The sequence below is a fragment of the Neoarius graeffei genome, chromosome 19 (genome assembly GCF_027579695.1).
Source record: "Neoarius graeffei isolate fNeoGra1 chromosome 19, fNeoGra1.pri, whole genome shotgun sequence".
NCBI lineage: Eukaryota > Metazoa > Chordata > Actinopteri > Siluriformes > Ariidae > Neoarius > Neoarius graeffei.
The window spans coordinates 41,862,670-41,887,849 of NC_083587.1; the positions used below are offsets into that span (position 1 = coordinate 41,862,670).

The window sequence follows — 25,180 nt, forward strand, 5'->3', positions numbered from 1 at the left end:
TTGCTGCAGTGACCCGGACATGTAGATTCCTCCTCTACAACATTCACAGGATGTGCCCTTTTCTCACCACCTACTCTACTCAGTTTCTGGTCCAAACACTGATCCTCTCCCATTTGGACTACTGCAACTCTTTCCTTGTTGGCCTTCCAGCTTCTGTCATCAGACCCCTGCAGCTTATCCAGAAAGTTACAGCTCGCCTGGTCTATAGAGATGAAAGTGGAGCAAAGAAAAAAATCCTGAACTTTTGAAAGTCAAACTAAGATGGGGGGGTCGGGGGGCAATGTCCCCTGAAAAAATTTTAACATAACACGCAAAACCCTGCATTCTAGTGCATTTTAGTACTTATTTTCACTAAAACAAGTTATAACTTTTAAGCCTTTTTCTTTCATGTACATTAATGATTAACATGTCAAAAATATCAAATTTAATTCCCCTAGTTAATGAGTAATTTTCAGGAGTGCATTTAGAAAACGCGGTGATTTTCCTGGCTACACAGTTAATTACTTTGAAAAATATCAGACAGTTGAAGGTAAACTCAGCAAAATCCCAAAACAGTACTGTTAAAAAGTAAAGGTCTGTTAGAGTTTCTAAAGCTTTCAGGTTTCAATTTTGGGGACATTGAGCCTCATTTATCAATCTTTTAGTAGAGTTGTGCGTTTGCATAAGCTAAAGTGAACTAAAAATCTCCAATTCATATTTATGAGAGTTGAAGCCAATTGTTTACATTAGTTCGTATTGTCTGTAAATTTGAACACACCAATGAATACCAAATTTCTCATGTAAATCAGGGGCGTAGCTCGGATTTTTCAGGGTGTGTGTGTCACACACTGACTGGCAGCCTGAGTACATTATGTAACAAAAAATAAATTACCATTGCTAGTTTTAGATAGCTTAGAAACCGGCTCTTCCATTATTGCTGTTTCTTCCACGTTTTCTTGATGTTGCGTTCTAGAAACGGCACACTAAAACTTAGCTTCAAAGCCACAAAATGCAACTTTGATGGAAAAAATATATAATAAATTGCTTACCTCTCTTCACGTCGAAAGAAGGAAAGTTTTGCTTGTTTTGACATGGCGAATTATTAACACAAGAGGAAATACTTGTAATTCACAACTAAAAAGACTGCAGCTATACTGGCAGCTTGACCATGCTTTCTAGTGCGATTGTGTTGCGCTTGCGCAGAATGGTGTCAATCCTGCGCGCCTTAGCTCGTGCACCTGAAGGCGCGCCTTGGGCGCGCGTGCCTACTGAGCTCCGGCATGCGCGCCGTTAACAAAGAACACCTGTCTTTAATCAATGAACTATGTTTGGGCTATTTAAGGACTGCGCCCATGCAAGGACGATGCAAAGTATTATGCCGCGTCTAGGAACACGAAAAATCCGAAAAATAAATTTCTCCATTCGGAAAACCAGAGATTTTCAAGAGTTTTGTCAAATATCCAGATTTCCGGGTAAATCCGGAAGACTTTCATCTATAGGTCTACAAACCTCCCTTATTCTTCCTATGTCACCCCTCTGCTTGCCGACTTGCACTGACTACCTATCACAGCTCGCATCAAATTTAAGACATTGGTGCTAGCTTACCAGGCTGTCAAGGGGTTAGGGCCAGCATACTTCCAGAGTCTAATCTGCTGCTACTACTGGTCACCTGGTCCCTCCTCCTCTCTGCTCCTGCCCAGCCCACTCAAGACTACTGTCTGTCATGGGTCCCCATTGCTGGAATGACCTTTCCATTGAAGTAAGAACTGCTGACTCCCTGACCACCTTCAAGCGCAGACTGAAGACTCACCTGCACCTCTTCCCTGCCCAATGTGTAACTGCATTTCAGTCTAGACCAACCCAGGTTGTATACCGTCTAGCCTAGGGTTAGCTGTTTTGAGTTCTCTATTTAGTTGTCAATGCTTGAAAAACCTCATGTCCGATTGTCCGAGACGACTAAAGTCTGTGCAAGGACGAGTAAAACTTTAATGGTAATCGTCTGATCGGACGACAAAAGTTAGTGCTGGCAACCTAAGCAACACAGGCGCTAAGAGGGCAGGGAACCAGTCTAAAGTAGCTCGTCTCGTTTCACGGGAAATGCATTAAAAAGTTTTATTCATCAACACGACAAATATATAAAAGTATCTTGTTCCTTGTTTTTGATTATAATTCATTGAAGTATGTGTGTGTTCGAGTGTGCTGGAAAAGCTTGGCTCAGAGGGGTCCACGTAATGACGTAATTATACTGATTGGCTAAGGGCGACGAGGGTCAAAGACATCGTGTGCCAGCAGCACGGTTGAAGCGGGCAGGTGTGAAACTTGGATTTTTTTATATCACGATTGGAGTTAATAATAAACGATATCACTGAATAATGTTCCTTACCTCTAACCAGTGTATATATATATATATATATTATGATTTTTAAATTGTTTTTGATGGTTTCATATATTTCATAATGATATTTTTATTTCCTAAATATTTATCAACATACCGCCATTGTGGCACAGGAGCCTGTGATTGGTGGACAGCCAACAAAGGGTGCCTCCCATTGGTTATACGGTAAGTCGTGACATAAAAATCGTAAACACATACGAGACCCGCTGACTGGCTGTTCATATACTGAAGCCAAGCGGAAATGTCTGGCGTCTGTTGTTGTTGTCCAAAGAAAACTACAGCTAAAAAAGCTCTACTACTGGATTACTTGGACAATCTCAGTCAGAAAGAAGCGAAGGACAGATATACATGGAAATTAGAGTTTATTAGCGGTTATGATCCGTACAAAATTCCTCGAAATGACTGGAGTGACGGTGCAGATTTGTGGCATAGCGTTAGCTACATGTTGGAATATACCTTCTTTTTCCCGAAAAGTCCCGACACGGAAGAACAGTTTAAAAAAAACTACAGAGCAAGAAAACCTTTGTGTAAAGACTTTTTCCCGACATCAGCTTTTGGGAACAGAATGCTGTTAAAGCCAAAGCATTTACTCTCAAAACGGCTTTGACTTGAACTGTGGGCTAGATCTTATTCCCACCCCTCCATGTCTCAACAACCCCAAGGACACAGCTATCTGCACTCTATCATTTATACAGTGATGCTTATTATTGTTAAAACAATATCTGAAGTGTTATTTGTAAAATAACTAAATATCTTTCTCTAGGCTTTCAAACGATATTGTAAGATTTTATTTTAATTTTATCTGATAGTGGATGGCACAATAATTACAACTGCTAACAGAATCAGTACATTCCAGTTGTAGCTGTAGTCATGTAGTAACTATAATCATTCTTGTAATAATACATTTCAATAAACGGTTAATATTGCAGCACCTCCTAAAGCTGCATTTGATATCACAATCAATAAACAGTACAACTGTGTTTACAAGTGTGGCTGAAGAATTCCTACACTTCAACACTGATTTTATTCTGTAGTCCAAGGACTCTAGGAGAAAGCCTTTTCCCCATCCATTCACTGGAGTACTTTTTGAATTAATTTGTAATAGCTCCTTGGGGTAGGCCTACAGTAGTTCAGTGCATAGATTACGCCAAGCATCAATGCACAAGCTCGGGCTGCACCTCCAACGTCATCATAATGTCCATTTTCTCCACCCTCTTTTTTGATGACGTAAATGCCTATGGTTGGTTTCTGCATGTCTCTCTGGATGTGGTCTCCTTCAGTGTCCTGTATATTTAAATAAGAGAAAAACGGAAACATTTGAATACAGTATAATTTACTTGGTGATAAACAATCATCACTGACAAAGCTTTGGGACTGAATGTGATAAAATAGTGTTTACCATTACTGACACTCTGTTGATTTACACTGTACTTTGACTACAGAAAAATAGCCCAGACCTCTGTGCAGTTGTGAAAAATAAGTACATCACATGGAACTTGCTGGATTTTTTTGTCTTTTTTTTTTGGACATACAATCAAAACCAGAAGTATTTGAACAGTTAGGCATTTTGTTCTTCAGGCTCTGAGTAGTGTTTTATTTTTTAATTTTTAAATTTAATAATAAAAAATAAACAGTGCTTCCTCTAAGTTTAGTGGCTTGGGTGTGGGCTGCTGGATGAAGATGGTCACCTGCAGGACCCCTCCCCACGGCTCCTATTACAGAGCATTTGGACCCGAACAAACAGTTGAAGGAGTCCTGTTTAAGTCTTAATATTTATTTTAGAACAATAATTATTTTTACAATAGAACTGCACTTCTCTTTTTTTTTGGACCTTAAAATGTGTGGGTGTGGGGGTAGGCACTGATTAATTTTAATAATTTATTTAAAACAAGTTCTACAGGTTTTAAAATGAACCAGAATTACAACAGTAACCAACATTACGATGGGGAAACCGAATTTGACACATTCATAATGAACTATGGTACAAAACTCTCAGCATAGTTTTTTCATGGATATGTGAAGGAGTTGACCTGGCGACTTGTCCAGGGTGTACCCCGCCTTTCGCCCGTAGTCAGCTGGGATAGGCTCCAGCTTGCCTGCGACCCTGTAGAAGGATAAAGCGGCTTGAGATAATGAGATGAGATGTGAAGGAGTTTTCTTCATTCGGCTGCAGTGCAAAATGCTTATATAATTCTAAATCTTACAATGGTAAACTTGGTTGTTGTCTCAGCCTGGTCAAACTTGCAACCCTCTAGAAAGCAAACTGCTGCAAATCTGCCTCTTAGCCATGAACAAACAGCTGATAACTGTACACTTGAAGGGAAGGACTGTCACCTCCTCTCCTAGCCATTACACATCAGTAGCAGTAACTGAGCACACTACCTGAAAGTCCCCCTTGTCTTGCAAAAGTATTCATCTCCCTTGGCGTTTGTCCTGTTTTGTCACATTACAAGCTGGAATTAAAATTGATTTTTTTGGGGGGTTAGCACCATTTGATTTACACAACATGCTTACTACCTTAAAAGGTGCATTTTTTTTTTATTGTGACAATAAGATGAAAAAACAGAAATCTGGAGTGTGCATAAGTATTCACCCCCTTTCGTATGAAACCCATAAATAAGAGCTAGTCCAACCAATTCACTTCATAAGTCACATAATTAGTTGAATAAGAGCCACCTGTATGCAATCAAAGTGTCACGTGATCGGTCACATGACATCTGTATAACTCAACCTGTTCTGGAAGGACCCTGACTCTACAAGCGGACAAAAGAAGCAACATGAAAACCAAGGAGCATTTCAAGCAGGTCCGAGACAAAGTTGTGGAGAAGTATAGATCAGGGTTGTGTTATTTAAAAAGAAAAAAAAAAACATCCCAAACTTTGAATATGCCACAGAGAACATGAAATGCATGATAGCAAAATGGAAAGAAAATGGCACCACTACAAACCTGACAAGAGAAGGCCACCCACCAAAACTCACAGATTGATTAATGCCCTCCTTGGGCATTAATCAGAGATGCAACAAAGGCACCAATGATAACACTGAAGGAGCTGCAAAGATCCACAGCAGAGATGGGAGTATCTGTCTGTCCACAGAACCACTTTACGCCATGCACTCCACAGAGCGGGGCTTCATGAAAACATGGCCAGAAAAAAAGCCATTGCTTAAAGAAAGAAAACAAAAAAATAAGAAAACCTGTTTGGTATTTGCCCAACAGTATCTGATGTAGAAATAGTTAAGGTAGGTGGATCACAGAAGCACGGCAGGCCAGAACTGAGTTCGCAAAAACCCTTTTATTTTAGCTTTTCAGCTTTACATTTATTCTCCCACGCACGCGTGCATGCGTGCGCGCGCGCACACACACACACACACAAGTGTTCGGGTTGGGGGAGAGCTCCCTTCCTCTGCTCTCCCTCTCCTCTTATAGGGTGCAGTCACTGGGGAAGACCCACAAACACAGGTTAATTCCCGTCAGGTGCAGTGATTCTGCCACTTACTTTCTCTGACTCCGCCCTCCATTCACAGACCCCCCGCTGCCAAATAGGCACACTCCCCAAACACATGGAAGAAGATTCTCTGGTTAGATGAAGACTAAAATTGAACTTTTTGGCTATCGTGGGAAATGCCATATGTGGCACAAACCCAACATTTCCCAACACCCTGAGAACACCATTCCTACAATGAAGCATGGTGGGGGCAGCATCATGCTGTGGGGAAGCTTTTCATCTGCAGGGACAGGAAAGCTGGTCAAAATTGAAGGAAAGATGGATGGCACTAAATACAGGGCAATTCTGGAGGAAAACCTGTTCGAGTTGGCCAGAAGTTTGAGACTGGGACAAAGGTTCACGTTCTAGCAGGACAATGACCCTAAACATACTGCTAAAGGTACATTAGAATGGTTTAAAAGGGAAACATTTAAATGTCTTGGAATAGCCTATTCAAAGCCCAGGCCTCAGTCCAACTGAGAATCTGTGGGATAACTTGAAGATTGCTGTACACCAACGCAGCCCATCTAACTTGAAGTTTAGCCTTGAGCCTTGTTCAAGTTTAGCAATACTAAACGAACCTATTTGGAGACCAAATAGTGTTTAAGAAAAATGAAATTTTCTTTAAAAATGCCACATGGCTTGACCACTACATGTTGACATCATGTAGTGGTCACTTGGTCACTCAGCTGTTTATATTCTCTGTGTACATCATAGTTTTGCTAGTTTTACAAGTATTTTACCAAATTTATGAGATTTTAAATAAAGTATGCTTCATTGTGTAGCATATAAATGCCACAATGATGCTACTGTCAAAAGAAAGCACAAGCTGGAACTAGACTGCATTTCCACAGAGAAAATGCAAAGTGTGCTTACTCAGCTGTGGCAAAGTGTCACCGAGAGAAACCGGATAAGAACTTGTGTTGTAAATTATTTATTTATTTATTTTTAAACATTATCTACATGGTGCTGGGTAGATTAACAGAGTGTGTAGCATCCCCCCCCCCAATTCAAATTAATGGAGTTTCGGGGAAAAAAAATTAGGTGTCATGTTACGCTGCATGCCTCGCGCTCTAAAATCTGTTTTAAACCATGCCACACACACACTGTTAATCTACCCAGCACCATGTAGGTCATGTAAAAAAAAAAAAAGATTTTAGAGCATGAAATGTCATGTCGCGCTGCGAGTTGAGCCATTTTAATACATCTGTCCTGAAGTGGTGCAGTGTGCTTGTGTACAGCTTTTGGATAGATGCACTCGTTCTTGTCGTTTTTCTGTCATTTTTTTCCTATAGCAAAAAATCTTGGTTAAAAATGATTGAACTCGCAGCATGACATGACACTTCACACTCGAAAATCTTTTTTTTGAATTAATTCAACAAAGTGTAAATTCAATATCATAGTCGCCACTGAAGTCCACTCGATCCTTGTTTACCGTCAATGGATCGGTCACTCGTCAAACAGTCCGCCAGAATCCGAGTAGGGAATGGCTGAGCGTAGCTGCCAGTCAAACACAAGTTACCCAATGGGAATGCATTCCTGGACAGCCCACCCACACGTGAAGTTTGTGCCAAAACTGCAAGCAAAAAGTCAGGGAGCACAAACGAGAAAGCTGGAATCGCAACCAAAATAAATTACGTCAAACAAAACTGAGAAAGACGCGGAACAAAAATAAAAGGTTTCTGAAGAGTAATAGACTGATATTTTGCACGATTACACGAATAATTTGTTTGCCAGTCTAAAAAAAAATTGACTTTTTTTTGTTTTTTTGTATTTTGATTTGTCGTTTTTGTGTGATATTTCAAAAGTATTGTATGAACATTTTGGCACAAAATTGATTCCATACAAGATTATGATTGGTAATGAGATATGATGGGTAATGAGAGCGAGAATAAAAATGTCAGTTCTAGACCTAATAAAATCACCAGCTTCATTGAAAAGCAAGGTGTGGAGCAGTTTTCATGTTTTCAGCAGACAAACAGAAAACAGTAAACCCTGGAAACCCTGCCATGTTCAAATGCATTACGATGGTAATACATCAAATATGCAAAAGCATTTAGAACGTCAACATCCAAAACTGGCACTAGTTAACCAAATATTATGAACTATAGTTATATGTTTTAATTTTAGATGTTACAAGTTTTTTTAATTATTTTTAATTATATTAAAATTAACACTCAGAGTATTGATCCATCCATCCATTTTCTGCTGCTTATCTGGGTCTGGGTCGTGGGGGTAGCAGCCTAAGCAGAGCAGTCCAGACTTCCCTCTCCCCGGCCACCTCCACCAGCTCTTCCAGGAGAATACCGAGGCGTTCCCAAGCCAGCCGAGAGATGTAATCTCTTCAGTGTGTCCTGGGCCTGCCCTGGGGTCTCCTCCCAGTGGGGCATGCCCAGAGAACCTCCCCTGGGAGGCATCCAGGGGGCATCCTAACAAGGTACCCGAACCACCTCAATTGACTCCTTTCAATGTGGAGGAGCAGCGGCTCTACGCCGAGCCTCTCCCGAATGACCAAGCTTCTCACCCTGTCTCTAAGGGACAGCCCAGCCACCCTGCAGAGAAAACTAATTTCGACTGCTTGTATCTTATTCTTTCAGGTCACTACCTACAGCTCGTGACCAGAGGTGAGAGTGGGAACATAGATGAACCAGTAAATTGAGAGCTTTGCCTTTTGGCTCAGCTCTCCGTTTACCACAACAGACCGGTTTAGCGTCCGCATCACTGCTGACGCTGCCCCGAACTGTCTGTCCAGCTCCCCCCTACCCTCACTCGTGAGCAAGACCCCGAGATACTTAAACTCCTCCACTTGAGGTAGCAACTCCCCCCGACCCAAAGTAGGCATTCCACTCGTTTCCGGCTGAGTGCCGTGGCCACAGACTTGGAGGTGCTGATCCTCATCCCAGCTGCTTCACACTTGGCTGCAAACCATCTCAGCACATGCTGTAGGTCACAGATTGATGAAGCCAACAGGACCACAGCATCCGCAAAAAACAGACGCGATCCTGATGCCACCAAATCGGACACCCTCTGCCCCTTGGCTGCACCTACAAATTCTGTCCATAAAAGTTATGAACAGAACCAGTGACAAAGGGCAGCCCTAGCAGAGTCCCACATGCACCAGGAACGAGTCAGACTTACTGCCAGCAATGCGAACCAAACTCCTGCTCTGGTCATACAGAGTCCGAATGGCCCGCAGCAGTGGGCCCCAAACCCCATACTCCTGAAGCACTCCCCACAGGGCACCACGAGGAACATGGTCATAAGCCTTCTCCAGGTCCACAAAACACATGTAGACCGGTTGCGCAAACTCCCATGCACCCTCCAGTACCCTTGCAAGGGTAAAGAGCTGGTCCAGTGTTCCACAACCAGGACAAAAACTGCATTGTTCCTCCTGAATCTGAGGTTTGACTATCGACCAGACTCTCCTCTCCAGCACCCCAGCATAGGCTTTCCCGGGGAGGCTAAGACATGTGATCCCCCTATATTTGGAACACACTTTCTTTTTAAAAAGGGGGACCACCATCCCAGTCTGCCAATCCAGAGGCACTGTCCCCGACCTCCACGCAATGTTGAAGAGGTGTGTTAGCCAGGACAGCCCAACAACATCCAACACCTTCAGGAACTCAGGACGAATCTCATCCATCCCCGGAGCCCGGCCACCGAGGAGCTTTTTAAGCACCTCGGCAACCTCAGCCCCTGTGATGGGCAAGTCCTCCCAAGCATCCTCAGACTCCATGTCCTCTTTGGACGACATGAAGGTGGGATTGAGGAGATTCTCGAAGTATTCCTTCCACCGCCGGACGATGTCCCGAGTTGAGGTCAACAGCACGCCATCCCCACTGTAAACAGTCAGGACAAATCACTGCTTCCCCTTCCTGAGCTGCCGGACAGTTTGCCAGAAGCTCTTCGAGGCTGACCAAAAGTCAGTTTCCATGGCCTCACCGAACTCCTCCCACACCCAAGTTTTTGCTTCAGCGACCGCCAGAGCCACGTTCTGCTTGACCCATCGGTACCTGTATTATTAATAATAAATATTATGCCACATCACTAAAGCATAGAGTCCATATACATATTGCCACAGGCTACTGCTGCTTGTAGTAAACAATATTCATAAATTATGGACGAACTAATAATAATAATCCTAACATTCTGATGTTCTAAACAGCAGATTTAAGGAAAAATAATCCTACAGTAGCAGCCTTCAGCTCATCTGTTTTTTTGTTTGTTTTTGTCGGGTGTTTTTCATCTCCCTCTTGACAATATCCCATAGATTCTTTTTGGGGTTCAGGTCAGGCGAGTTGGCTGGCCAGTCAAGCATAGTAACATCATGGTCAGCAAACCATTTGGTAGTAGTTTTGGCACTGTAGGCAGGTCCCAAGTCCTGCTGGAAAAGAAAATCAGCATCTCCATAAAGCTTGTCAGCAGATGGAAGCACAGAGTGCTCTTTAAAAAAAAAAACCCTGCTAGACTGCTGCATTGACTTTGGACTTGATAAAACACAGTGAACCAACACCAGCAGATGACATGGCACCCCAAATCAAGGACTGCAGAAAATTCACACTGGGCTTCAAACACCTTGGATTCTGTGCCTCTCCACTCTTCCTCCAGACTCTAGGACCTTGATTTCCAAATTAAATGCAAAATTTACTTTTAATCTGAAAAGAGGACTTTGGACCACTGACCAACAGTCCAGTTCTTTCTCTCCTCAAGGTCAAGCCCAGGTAAGATGCTTCTGACCTTGTCTTTGGTTCAGGAGTGGCTTGATATTAGGAATGCGACAGTTGTAGCCCCTTTCCTGAAGACATCTGGACATGGTGGCTCTTGATGCACTGACACCAGTCTCAGTCCAATCCTTGTGAAGCTCCCCAAAGCTCTTGAATCGACTTTTCTTGACAATCCTCTCAAGTCTACAGTCATCCCTGTTGCTTGTGCTCCTTTTCCAGCCAGCCTTTTCAACAATGACCTTCTGTGGCTTACCCTCCTTGTGGAGAGAGTCAGTGAGCATCTTCTGGACAACTGTCAAGTCAGCAGTCTTCCCCTTGATTGTAGTTGCGTGTACTGAACTAGACCAAGAGATGCACAGTATTTATACTGTTTGAATAGTAATTTACCCAAGCTTGAAATTAAATATTCAAGGAGAGATTTCTTTTTTGCACTGTAGGCCATAATTATCAAAATTAAAATAGAAAAATGTTTGAAACTTTAGTTTACATGCAATGAGTCGAGAATATATTAAATTTTCACTGTCTTAAATAACTGATGGAAAATATAGAACTTTTTCATGATATTCTAATTTCATGAGATGTATCTATATGCATCATTCAACATTAATGGTGCCTTCCCACATGTACAAAGTTACCCATGCCATTTGCCCTAATGCACCCCATATCACCACAGATTTTTGTACTGTGCACTGAGAACAACTTGGATGGTCCCTCTTCTCTTTAGTCCAGAGGACACAGTGTCTATGATTTTCCAAAAAGAATTTCAGATTTTGATTTGTCAGACTACAGAACAGTTTTTCATTTTGCCTCAGTCCACTGTAAATGAGCTCGGGCCTAGAGAAGGCTGCAGTGTGTCTGGATATTGTTTTTATATGGTTTCTTCTTTGCATGATAGAATTTTAACTTGCATTTGTTTACGCAGCAATGTACTGTGTTCACAAACAATGGCTTGTAGAAGTATTCCTGAGCCCATACAGTGATCACTGCTACAGACTCATGTCTATTTTTAATGCAAAGTCCCCTGAAGGCCCAAAGATAACAGGCATCAAATGTTGGTTTTTGGCTTTGTCCAATGATGATATTTGACCTTACACAGAGATCTCTCTGGATTCTATGAATCTTTTAATGATAATATTATGTAAATGATGTGTTCCCAAATTATTTGCAATTTTATGTTGAGAAACATTATTCTTAAGTTGTTGCACTATTTTCCCCATACAGTCTTTCATGGAGTGATGGAGTGAGGTTCATTTTTACTTCTCAGCCTCTCTGGAATGCTCATTTTATACCCAATCATGTTACTGACCTGTTGCCAATTAACCTAATTAGTTTTGAGATGTTCCACCAGGTGTTGTTTTTTTCCCCCGCATTAGAACAACTTTTCCAGTCATTTGTTGCTACATCCCAACTTTTTTAAAACAAGTTGCTGACATTAAATTCAAAATGAACATATTTTTTTGAAAACTCAATATCAACACATGCTGTCTATGCACTATTTTCAATTAAATATAGGAGTTTCATTAATGATTTGTAAATCACATTCTGTTTTTATTTACATTCCACACTGCATCCCAACGTTTTTGGAAATGGGGTTGTAAATTTAAAAATGATTTATCAGTGACATTGCAGCACCAGTCATGAATCTTGAGGCTTCTGCAGGACTCCAATACCAAGCTTTGCCAACATCAGGATACTGGGGGGGAGAAAGAGAGACATCCATGAATGAAACAGGATATGCCATGCCCATGTAATTATTGTAAAATCACTAAAAAGGGCCCCATGTTCTCTATGTAGTGTGAGAAACTGCTTAAACAGAACCATATCTGCTCCAGAACCATCTCTGATTTTATTTAAGAGCATGGACAATGTGACCATTTTGCTAAAAAGACTTGTAATCCAGTCTCCATTAACCTCCAGTCTGTAAAGCATGAACATGAAGTACCTTGCTCCAGCCACTATACCCGCAGGCATTATCTTCCGGGAGTTGTAAAATCTTTTCCCCATGAGAACAGCCAAGGTTCCTGATGTAGCTGTCCAACACACACGAGAAATCATTAGTACACCATAAATGGAGGTTTCTAATAAATGCAGCTTGCTGTAATGATGTAATATTAGGTTTTGACTTATTTCAAACATACAGGCTTTCTCAAGTATGCCCAACTTTAAAAGGTTTGTGAGTTATTCCAAACTGTTTGTCTAGTTAACTAACTAAAGGCTTCATACTTAAAGTGCAAATAACTAATTGTATGCAAATATTTATGCTGAAATTAGAACTACACAATACCACACTGGAAGCACATCAAGTACATTACACATGCACTAAATAAGCTCACCATGTAGCCATGTTACAGAGCCAAGCAGCATACTAGAGAGGGTAACTGAGAAAGCTAAGCACATGCATCTGGAGGAAAATTTCATACATATTTTACAAGTATTTTACAGGGAAACAGTAATTAGCCGCTGCAAATTCCAAAGCCCCCTACCCTTTTTTTTTTTTTTTCAAACCGGCTACTTTAGACTTTCTGGTGAACCCTGGCTATTCCAGACCTGTAGGACTCCCCCCAAAATTTGGCAAACTCAAATAAATAAACCAGATTCCCTGGCTTTCAGATGAACAAAATTAAAATGAACCAAAATTATCTGCCATATTTGATTTTGTGCCCTTTTTTTGGTAAAACCTTTAAAATCTATATCTTGTCCTGGACAGTTTGTTTGATTTTTTGTAATAAAATTTGGTACAAAATATCATCTTCAGGCCAATATCTTTATTATGCACACACACAGGACACTTTTTCCATGGAATAAAAGTTATGCATTTTAGTCCTTTATAGCAAGTTTCATTCATTTGGTTCGATAGCATGCAATATTATCATGTCACTTATCCTACGTGTATTACGCCACTCCACCCAATGAGCATTCAATATGGTTTACGATATTGCACATTGTCAAGACATCATGTCATGTCGGAGCTGATGCGACTGTCCAATGACAGTTTTCTGCTGCACATGCATAGGACCATTTCTTTGTTTGCTGGGATAAACAAAGACTAGGCTAATCCAGTGGTAGGATTACCTATGCTATAATTAAGCATTAAATAAATAAACTGAAAACTGAAACTAACAATGCGTTGAAAAGGCTACCAAAACTTCATTAGATATTCTTCACACACATTTATAAGCAGTGGTGAACCATTACTATTAGAGCTCAGCCAAACATTAGCCAGACACACCAAAGGATTTTGCAAGGGATTAGCAGCAGGATGCCAGGTAGCTCTGTGTGCAGTTGTTGATTTAAAAGTAACTAAGTAAATTACATATGGAAATGAATACTTAAGTTTGAGTGAAAAATACTGTGGCAAGCGTGTGTGGAAGAAAAGTCTGAAGACAGAAATCTTAGTTTCTTAGTTGTTAGCCTGTGCTATGTGCTCTTGATAGCACTGGCTTGACTGCTTTATTAGCATTCGCTACCACTACTGATGAACACTTCACCGGCTGGAAGGTGACCTCACTTCCACGCTGACTGCGCCAACTTGCGGTTAAGCTAGCATTGGCCTTCATGTAGGCCTGGGGTGATAAATCTTTGGTCCCTCTCACTATAAATCAAAATCTGATTAGTTAATTCATATCACTTCTTACATAAACATACACGGCCACGGCCTTCTGTCCCGGCAACTCGTACAATATCATACTAGCTGAATGGAATATTGTGATTTATTTATTTGTGTGTGTGTATATATAAAATATAAAAATAAAAAAAAAAATACACCCACACACCACTCAACACCAGCCAATATTATTTAAAAATTGCAAAGTAAGTTGATGCATTAGAAAACATGACCACAGTTATCTAATGATTTTTTTTTGGGGGGGTGTGCAGCTTCAATTGATATAATGAGGTGTAACTCCTGAACGCTATGTCCATTCATCACAAAAGTTGCAAATTTACATCTGTACATCATGAGCCTTAATCAATATTTGGTGTAAATTCATCAATAGTTGGCGCTATAGCAAACAAATAGTTTTTAACTTCTAAACCTCTTGCCTGATCAAGCTCAAATTTTGAATGTTGTGTGTTGGTCCGAAGTCCTAATAATGGCTACAAGGGCAAGGTGATAGCTTAAAAAAAACGTGTCTCCCATCATCCAATTAAATTCCAGCAACCCTTCAACTGACCTCATGATGATCCATAATCATGAAACTTTCCAAGATTGTTTAGGATGTGTCAAAGAGACATTAGTATGAAAATGTCTTTAGTTGTCCCAATGGTGGTGTTAATTCTATTTTCATCTGAGTTGACTGAACCCCATAATCGCCAGCTACATTTTACTTTTTTTTTTTTGGGGGGGGGATATCATTTGACCTGATTAGATATTGTATAACCTTGCATAAATTACTGGAAATACCAACCTAAAGACACCCAAATGTTTTGGGGGTTTTGTGATATCTGGTAGGCACCAAAACCAGCCAGACCTCCAAATAACAGTCCAGCTGTCAAAGAAGGGACACTGCCTGCACAAAGAGAGATGCTCAACTCAAACTGATCAAAATAAATCCACAGCTTCTTAAAAAGGTAGATGAACATTACAGCAAATTTCTATATCAAAAGTTATTGTCTATTGTGTTAGAAAACAACTGTCTACTTGTACAACCCCGATTCCAAAAAAGTTGGAACACTAAAATGTAAAAGCAGAATTGCAAATCCTGTTCAACCAATACATTATAAAAAGACAAGATATTTACTCTTCAAATTGAAACTTTTTTTTTTTTTAGCTCATCTGGCCATAAGGCCGATGAGCTATTGCCATGGCATGGTGTCCATCCATCGTCCACAATTCAGTTAAATTGTTTCTCCTCTGTCAGTTATCCACAGTTGTTTTGTTTGAAAGAACTCATCACTCCACACAAAACTTTGTCACTGTCGTGTCAAATTTTTGCTAACGATTTAGTAATTAGGGCAAATTGACAAATTTTCCAGGCCTCTCACTAGAATTGTATCCCCGCTCTCATTTCTCATCTGATTCCAGTTCTGATCGATGGTTTAGGAAGATCTTCCCATGAGGTACAAAACTTGTCATTTGTTTGTTGATTTTCTTGTTGTAAAACAATTTGTTTACAACTTTATTTTCAGTTAAAGCATATCTCCTCCCTCAATTCTCAGTTCTGATTGTTTTGAAGAAGGACTTTATTCATCACACAAACACTTGTGAAATGCCTCTCTGCATTTAACCCATCTGAAGCAGTGTTCGCCATTGTCATCCTTAATGGCGAGCACCTCCTATCCACTGCAGAAGACAGTAGCAGCACTGGGCACCTCCTTCAGTGACCGGCTCCTCCATATGCAGTGTGTTAAGGAGAGATATAGCAGCTCCTTCCTCCCAACTGCTGTGAGACTGTACAACCAGCACCTCACCAAGCACAGCACCAGTCACTCCTCACAATAATGACAATACTGTCCAGATCACTTCTACATGCATTGCAACCCCTCTGAACATATACTGTGTGCACTGACTATCAGCATCAGTACTTTACAGCAAACTGCTAGTTACACATGGTTAAAATGGCTCTTGTGCAATATATCTACTTACTTGTGCAATACTACCTGGGTAATACGGTAATATCTGTGCAATACTTACACGTGCAATACCACCTTTGTAATACACTTATGTTAACTATATTTCTGCAAACCTGTTAATTTATGCAAATTTGTTAATTTTTTCTCTCTAAATTTGTAGTTTATTTCTTATATATCCTTTTTTGTATACTTAGTACTTTTGCACTACTCCTTCATTGCTTTATCTTTTTCTCTTTATACATTTTGCTGCTGTAACAATGTAAATTTCCCGTTTGTGGGATAATAAAAGGCTCTTATCTTATCACACACGTGCACGCACACATACCCAGAGCAGTGGGCAGCCATGCTAACAGCACCCAGGGAGGGTTAGGTGCTCAAGGGCACCTCAGCCAAAGGCCGCCCCATGTTAACTAAACCACGTCTTTGAACTGTGGGGGAAACCGGAGCACCTGGAGGAAACGCAGACATGGGGAGAACATGCAAACTCCACACAGAAAGGCCCATCGGCCCCTGGGCTTAAACCCAGAACCTTCTTGCTGTGAGACAACAGTGCTAACAATTACACCACCGTGCCGCCCATGAAAGAACTAGCCCTTCTGTACAAAACTGTCATTGTATTGTCAAATTTTTACTAACGAACTGCTAATTAGGTCAACTTCACGAATTTTGGAACTTCTCATTAGAATTGTATCTCCCAATTTCAGTTCTGATCGATGTTTTGGGTAGATCTTCCCTCAGGGAACAAAACGTGGTCATTTGTTTGTTGGTTTTCTTGTTGTAAATTTGTTTACAACTTTATTTTCAGTTAAATCGTGTCTCCTCCCTCACTTCTCAATGGATTTCAGTTGTGATTGTTTTATCTGAAAGAACTAGATCTTCTACACAAAACTTGATCATTGCATTGTCAATTTTTTGCTAACAAATTAGCAATTAGGTCAACTTAAATTTTCTTCTGACTAGAATGGTCTCTCTTCTCTCATATCTCATGCAAATTCAAGTCAAGTTTATTTGTATAGTGCTTTTAACAACAGACAGACATTATCACGAAGCAGCTTTACAGAAAATTAAAGACTTTAAACATGAGCTAATTTTTCCCTAATTTATCCCCAGTTAGCAAGCCTGTGGCTACGGTGGTAAGGAAAAACTCCCTCAGATGACATGAGGAAGAAACCTCGAGAGGAACCAGACTCAAAAGGGAACCCATCCTCATTTGGGTGATAATGGGTAGCATGATTATAAATAACTTGCTTCTATAACGGTATCCTATAGGGTCACAAAGTACAAGTGTGTAACCAGGAAAATCATTATAGTTTTAATATGAAGTCTGTTTTGTTGAAGTTATCAACTGTTCATTGATGGAAACTTGAGTGCAAAACTGTTCATGACAACTGCAGTTCTAAAGTTTGCAAATCAACTGTAGTCCTCAGCCACACATGCTTTACTGTAATGGCCCTTTTCCACTACCCTTTTTCAGCTCACTTCAGCTCGCTTCAGCTCACTTCAGCCCGACACGGCTCGTGTTTCGACTACCTCAGAGCAGCACGACTCAGCTCGCTTCAGCCCTGCTTAGCACCCAAAACTCGCACGGTTTTGGAGTGGGGCTGAAGCGAGCCAAACCGAGCTGAGTGGGGCTAGGGGCGTGAGCAGACACTCCCCTGTGCACTGATTGGTGAGGAGGAGTGTCCTCACACGCCCACACACGCCCCGCGAGTACGCTGGGATCTGTAAACACCGTAAACCCGGAAGAAGAAGAATTACAAGAATTTCTGAAGCCTTATGCGCCTCGCCTCATCTATATGCTCTTGCCAGTATCTGTTGGCGTTGTCGGTGACAACAAGCCACAGCACCAAGACCAGCAACACTAACGACTCCATGTCCTCCATGTTTATTGTTTACTATCCGGGTCGTGAGACTACCGCTTAAAAGGTCACTGATGTCACTGTTTGCGCCGCCTAACGACATCACGTGACGTCCACCCACTTTCGCTAACTCCACCCAATGTGTCCACCCACTTCCAGCCAGCACGGTTCAGCGTGGTTGTAGTTGAAATGCAACTCCAACAGCCCCACTCAGCTCGACTCAGCACGGCACGGCTCAGCCCAACTCAGCCGCGTTGGTAGTGGAAAAGCGGCATAAGTATCCAGAACCATCTTCCAAGTGCGACTTTTGACTGTCCATATGGGGCCATCTTCCACAGGAGCAAACTCAGTTTTGTTCAATGTTTTGGGTAGATCTTCCCTTGTGTAAACAAAAATTAGTCCTTTGTTGTTTTTTCTGTTGTAAACAATTTGTTTACAAACTTTATTTTCAGTTAAATCATATCTCCTCCCTCAATTCTCCATGGATTTCAGTTCTGATTGATTTGTTTGAAAGAACTCATCACTCCACACAAAACGCAGTCATCGTTTTGTCAATTTTTTTTGCTAACTAGTTAGTAATTAGGCCAAATTAACAACTTTTCCAGGCCTCTCACTAGAATTTTATCTCCTCTCTCATACAGTTCCAGTTCTGATCTGTTTTGGGTAGATCTTCCCTTGAAGAACAAAACTTGGTCATTTGTTTGTTGATTTTCCTGTTGTAAACAATTATGGATGTTGGTCCTCCTTCACCCTGTCATATTTCAGTTCTGTTTGAGGTTTTCGTAGTACATCTGTTGATGGCAGGCCAGATGGGCTACCAATTCCTTGACATTCTGGTTTTAAATATACACCGATTTCTGAATTTCATGCCTGCAACACATTCAAAAAAGTTGGGCCAGGGGAATGTTTACCGCTGTGTTACATCAACTTTTTCTTTTAACAACATCCAGTAAGTGTTTGGGAACTGATAACACGAACTGCCAAAGTTTTACGTGAAATTCTTTCCCACTGTTGCTTGATATGCGACTTAACATGGTCAACAGTCTGGGGTCTCCATTGTTATATTTTGCACTTTATAACGGGCCACACATTTTCAATGCAAGGCAGGCAGGCCATTTTGGCACCAACAGTCCTTTACTACAAAGCCATGCTGTTGTAACACATGTGGAACGTGGTTTGGCATTGTCTTGCTGCAGTAAGCAGGGACGTCCCTAAAAAAAAAAGATATCATTTGAATGGCAGCACATGTTGCGCCAAAATCATTATGTACCTTTCAACATTTACACTGCCTTCACAGACATGCAAGTGAACAGGTGTTTGAGCATTCCACAACTTTCCCAATCTTTTATTGTCCCTGTCCCAAGTTTTTTTTTTTTAATCTGTTGCAGGCATCAAATTCAAGAATGATATATTTAAAAAATAAAATGCATCAGTTTGAACATTAAATCTCTCATCTTTGTATACTACTGGTTGTAGATTAAAAAAGGATTTACAAATCATTGCATTGTTTTTAATTTACACAGCATCCCAACATTTTTGGAATAGGGGTTCTATATTCAAGATGTACACTACCGTTCAAAAGTTTGGGGTCACCCAGACAATTTTGTGTTTTCCATGAAAAGTCACACTTTTATTTACCACCATAAGTTGTAAAATGAATAGAAAATATAGTCAAGACATTTTTCTGGCCATTTTGAGCATTTAATCGACCCCACAAACGTGATGCTCCAGAAACTCAATCTGCTCAAAGGAAGGTCAGTTTTATAGCTTCTCTAAAGAGCTAAACTGTTTTCAGCTGTGCTAACATGATTGTACAAGGGTTTTCTAATCATCCATTAGCCTTCTGAGGCAATGAGCAAACACATTGTACCATTAGAACACTGGAGCGAGAGTTGCTGGAAATGGGCCTCTATACACCTATGGAGATATTGCACCAAAAACCAGACATTTGCAGCTAGAATAGTCATTTACCACATTAGCAATGTATAGAGTGGATTTCTGATTAGTTTAAAGTGATCTTCATTGAAAAGAACAGTGCTTTTCTTTCAAAAATAAGGACATTTCAAAGTGACCCCAAACTTTTGAACGGTAGTGCATTTTTTCTTTTTTCTTTTTTTTTGCATTTTCACTTTTTAAAATGACGTGGTTTTTTTCCTGCAAAAATTAATGTTATACCCGGTAATGAACTGCAATTATAGTCGTTTATTATAAGGAGTATTAAAAAGAATACCTGCTTTGACATAACCCATGACTCCTCCAGAAGCAATGAGGGCTGCATAGCCATATCCAGCCCAGTCCACTGGCATCATCAGCGCCTTTCAGTGAAGAAGAAGGGGGAAAAAAAGAAAAGATAAACAAACTTAATTTCAAACATTTGGTAATGGAAAGGTTTAAAATAATAATAATAATAATAATAATAATAATAAATTAAAAAAATAATGAAATAAAAAACGAGTAGATTACCTATAATAAAAGCACACCTACTTGAAAACGACCATAATTACAAGTGTTAATGACTACCCGCATGCTTTACACTCTTATCTGCTGAAGCAGCTATGAAACAGGCGCACGGCAGTTTTAAACACGCTGAGCTAAAGTTAAATATCTGCTTAAGCATCTGTACTTAAAAGGCTGCCTTGCTCGACAACAGCGTTTAAAACGATACATTGTCTCAGTCCATGATTAAAGTAAGTAGTCAATGTATCGTAGCGGTAGTGAAATAATCCCAAATATACTTACAAAGGTCAGTCTAACTAGCTCGGAGTCAATACAGGACCAACTAATGAACTTTCCTTCAGAATATTTCCGGTGTGAGGTGGCATGCATGAATGATGGGAAATATAGTTTTCGGAGGCAATACTCTCCAATAACGTCTCTGATGAGATTACGTTCTTTTTTTTAAGAGTTAGTTAAGGCAATATTTTAGTGATATACTGTGACTGAATTTTTGCAAAATTTCCTATACTACCACTGTAAATATTAACTTCTATATCCAGTAATAGGTTATAGGTAAACGTACCATCACATTAAATAATCCTATACTGACACCTACTGGTTAGAGGCGAACCGCCGACCACATGGCTCATACCAAAATCACGCGCATTAATATCTCATCTCATCTCATTATCTCTAGCCGCTTTATCCTTCTACAGGGTCGCAGGCAAGCTGGAGCCTATCCCAGCTGACTACGGGCGAAAGGCGGGGTACACCCTGGACAAGTCGCCAGGTCATCACAGGGCTGACACATAGACACAGACAACCATTCACACTCACATTCACACCTACGGTCAATTTAGAGTCACCAGTTAACCTAACCTGCATGTCTTTGGACTGTGGGGGAAACCGGAGCACCCGGAGGAAACCCACGCGGACACGGGGAGAACATGCAAACTCCACACAGAAAGGCCCTCGCCGGCCACGGGGCTCGAACCCGGACCTTCTTGCTGTGAGGCGACAGTGCTAACCACTGTGCCGCCCATTATTAATCATATTAATTAAATAATTATTTCTTGAGGAGGGATTTGTTTTTCTCTGAATAAATTTATTTCACCAAAGGGTAATTTTTTTTCTAACTCTTTTTATTAATCTTCTTTACAAGGGGTGCCAATACATTACATTACAGGCAAAGAAATATTCCACCCCAACAATATTGGAATTGTGCACACTAAAATAAAAGTAATTGATGAACTGGTAGACATAATAGGACTGCCCAGTATTATTGAATTTAATATCTCAGGTCATACCATGGGCGGCATGGTGGTGTAGTGGTTGGCGCTGTCGCCTCACAGCAAGAAGGTCCAGGTTCGAGCCCCGTGGCCGGCGAGGGCATTTCTGTGTGAAGTTTGCATGTTCTCCCCGTGTCCGCATGGGTTTCCTCCGGGTGCTTCGGTTTCCCCCACAGTCCAAAGACATGCAGGTTAGGTTAACTGGTGACTCTAAATTGACCGTAGGTGTGAATGTGAGTGTGAATGGTTGTCTGTGTCTATGTGTCAGCCCTGTGATGACCTGGCGACTTGTCCAGGGTGTACCCCGCCTTTCGCCCGTAGTCAGCTGGGATAGGCTCCAGCTTGCCTGTGACCCTGTAGAACAGGATAAAGCGGCTAGAGATAATGAGAATGAGATCTCAGGTCATACCATGGGCGGCACAGTGGTGTAGTGGTTGGCGCTGTCGCCTCACAGCAAGAAGGTCTGGGTTCGAGCCTCGTGGCCGACGAGGGCCTTTCTGTGCGGTTTGCATGTTCTCCCCGTGTCCGCGTGGGTTTCCTCCGGGTGCTCCGGTTTCCCCCACAGTCCAAAGACATGCAGGTTAGGTTAACTGGTGACTCTAAATTGACCGTAGGTGTGAATGTGAGTCTGTGTCTATGTGTCAGCCTTGTGATGACCTGGCGACTTGTCCAGGGTCAGCTGGGATAGGCTCCGTAGTCAGCTGGGATAGGCTCCAGCTTGCCTGTGACACTGTAGAACAGGATAAAGCAGCTAGAGGAGATGAGATCATACCATTTGGTCCACACACCCATTGTTTAGTCCAATTCATGATATTATTGAAAATCAACTAGAACCTCTTGGTTCTAAATTAATTGAGTAGCATCTCAATTTGGCTGTTTCAGATAAGCACTCTCTGGTCATTCTCAAGGTCTGCCCCACTGTGTGTGGGTGAAAAAGAGACCCAAATGTAGGTTCCAAGAAGGATTCATTAGTAATTTTTTTAAGCGCCAAAAGGTGGGTCATTATAGAAATACACACCAGGTTGAGAAGTGAGTGGGAACAAACCATAAGGTGCGAATAAAGAGAAAAAACAAGAGTCCTCTGTAGATGTCACCAAATTATGGGAAAAATAGCTGTGAACAGATGGACGTGTAGCTATAGGAAGTGTCTGTCTCTCTCTCTCTGTTGAGTTACACGTCAATCCTGAGACACCAGAAGAAACCTTTATTTGTCACATGCACACTTCAAGCACAGTGAAATTCATCCTCTGCATTTAACCCATATGAAGCAGTGAACACACTCAGAGCAGTGGGGAGCCACACCAGAGTGCCCGGGGAGCAGTCAGGGGTTCGGTACCTTGCTCAAGGGCACCTCAGCCCAAAGCCACCCCATGTTAACCTAACTGCATGTCTTTGCATTGTAGGGGAAACCGGAGCACCCAGAGGAAACCCATGCAGACACGGGGAGAACATGCAAACTCCACACAGAAAGGCCCTCGCCGGCTGCTGGGTTCAAACCCGGAACCTTCTTGCTGTGAGGCGACCGTGCTAACCACTACACCACCGTGCCGCCCACTTCACCCATTAGTGCTGACCTCTTCTGCTCTTCAGACTTGCCTGATCCATCCTGATGCCCTACGTCAGGCTGAAGTCTCATCACATTGCTCCTGTGGAGGATGGCCCCATATGGACATTTGAAAGACACTTAGAAGATGGCTCAGGGCACTTGCAGTTTTGCTATGATAACTTTAGAACTGCAGTTATTATGAACAGTTTTGCACTCAAGTTTCCATCAATGAATAGTTGATAACTTCAACAAAATATACTTCATGGTAAAACTATAATGAATTTCCTGGTTACACAGTTGTACTTTGTGACTATATAGGACACAGTTATAGAAGCAAGTCATTTATAATCATGCTACCTGTTCTCACCCAAATGAGGATGGGTTCCCTTTTGAGTCTGGTTCCTCTCAAGGTTTCTTCCTCATGTCATCTGAGGGAGTTTTTCCTTGCCACTGTCACCACAGGCTTGCTCATCAGGGATAAATAAATTTATTAGGGATAAAATTAGCTCATACAGTATGTTTAAGGTATTTATTTTTCTCTAAAGCTGCTTTCTGACAACGTCTGTTGTTAAAAGTGCTATACAAATAAACTGACTTGACTAAAGATATTTGAAAGGTGTGTTGTGTTAGGTGTGTGTCAAAATGGGTGAAGTGGTCAATCTAAGAACAAATATAGGACTCCAAATTAATTAATGTATGACAAGGTTATTTTATGGAACCTTTCATTGATAATTTTGTCAGATGGACAAATAGTCAACTCAAGACTATTGACAAGAGCTATTTTTAAGCATTAGTTTGATGGTAAATGATAAGCTACCATGGCCATGCTCATAATAGGCAAGGCAAGGCAAGGCAAGTTTATTTATATAGCACATCTCATACAAGGCGGCACGGTGGTGTAGTGGTTAGCGCTGTCGCCTCACAGCAAGAAGGTCCTGGGTTCGAGCCCCGGGGCCGGCAAGGGCCTTTCTGCGCGGAGTTTGCATGTTCTCCCCGTGTCCGTGTGGGTTTCCTCCGGGTGCTCCGGTTTCCCCCACAGTCCAAAGACATGCAGGTTAGGTTAACTGGTGACTCTAAATTGACCGTAGGTGTGAGTGTGAATGGTTGTCTGTGTCTATGTGTCAGCCCTGTGATGACCTGGCGACTTGTCCAGGGTGTACCCCGCCTTTCGCCCGTAGTCAGCTGGGATAGGCTCCAGCTTGCCTGCGACCCTGTAGAAGGATAAAGCGGCTAGAGATAATGAGATGAGATGATGAAAATAATTTTATTTTTAATCTAAAACAATTAATTAAAAGAATTAAAAGAAAATAATAAGAATTAAACAACAGTAGAACTAAAATAATAAAATGCCAAAAAAAAAGGAGAAAAAGAAAAAGAAACCAGCAGAATAAAATAGAATAAAATTAAAGTAAATTTAAAACATGCAGAGAAAGTAAAGATTATAAAAAATGTAAAAATATTAATTATTTAACAGAAAGCATCTGAAAACAGCTTGGTCTTTAACCTAGATTTGAAGCTGCCAACAGCAGGAGCATTTTTAATGTCCTCTGGCAGTTGGTTCCATAGATGTACTGCATAGTAGCTAAAAGCTGCTTCACCACACTTTGTTTTAACAACTGGTTTTAATAGTAAATTTTTCTGTTGCGATCTGGTAGATCTGATTGGGTTAGGCCGCTGCAACATATCAGAGAGGTAATTGGGCCCTATACCATTTAGAGATTTATACACCAGCAGCAATGCTTTAAAGTCAATTCTGTAGCTTACTGGAAGCCAGTGAAGGGACCTTAGAATTGGGGTAATGTGCTCTGTTCTTTTTGTTCGTGTGAGAACCCTCGCCGCTGCATTTTGAACCAGCTGAAGTCGTTTGATGGTCTTTTTTGGCAGGCCTGTGAAAAG

The 25,180-nt window shown here is 41.2% G+C and overlaps 1 protein-coding gene across 3 annotated transcripts; it reads right to left on the minus strand.

The window, feature by feature from the left end:
- Positions 1 to 2,719: 2,719 nt before the first annotated feature.
- Positions 2,720 to 20,834, minus strand: tmem14ca (transmembrane protein 14Ca). Of its 3 annotated transcripts, none has more exons than XR_009650729.1 (6): positions 20,753 to 20,834; positions 20,244 to 20,328; positions 14,990 to 15,091; positions 12,526 to 12,613; positions 12,140 to 12,276; positions 2,720 to 3,658 (listed from the first exon to the last, which is right to left on the minus strand). XR_009650729.1 is itself a non-coding variant. In XM_060900086.1 (6 exons), exons 2-5 carry the CDS (start codon positions 20,320 to 20,322, stop codon positions 12,219 to 12,221), a joined length of 327 nt encoding a protein of 108 aa, XP_060756069.1. In that variant the 5' UTR covers positions 20,323 to 20,328; positions 20,753 to 20,834; the 3' UTR covers positions 2,720 to 3,658; positions 12,216 to 12,218. The 3 variants fall into 3 exon arrangements, 2 of the variants coding, with proteins under 2 accessions (XP_060756069.1, XP_060756068.1); XM_060900086.1 differs by having other exon boundaries at positions 12,216 to 12,276; XM_060900085.1 differs by lacking the exon at positions 2,720 to 3,658 and having other exon boundaries at positions 12,108 to 12,276.
- Positions 20,835 to 25,180: the final 4,346 nt, after the last annotated feature.

What these genes read in the sequence shown, in the direction of transcription:
- tmem14ca (XM_060900086.1), bottom strand. Translation starts at nt 20,322, where the DNA reads ATGATGCCAGTGGACTGGGCTGGATATGGCTATGCAGCCCTCATTGCT. An exon ending in AAACATTTGGGTGTCTTTAG is followed by an intron (nt 12,614 to 14,989) that starts GTTGGTATTTCC and finishes TGTGTTGGACAG; the next exon opens with CTACATCAGGAACCTTGGCT. An exon ending in GGTATAGTGGCTGGAGCAAG is followed by an intron (nt 12,277 to 12,525) that starts GTACTTCATGTT and finishes TCTCCCCCCCAG; the next exon opens with TATCCTGATGTTGGCAAAGC.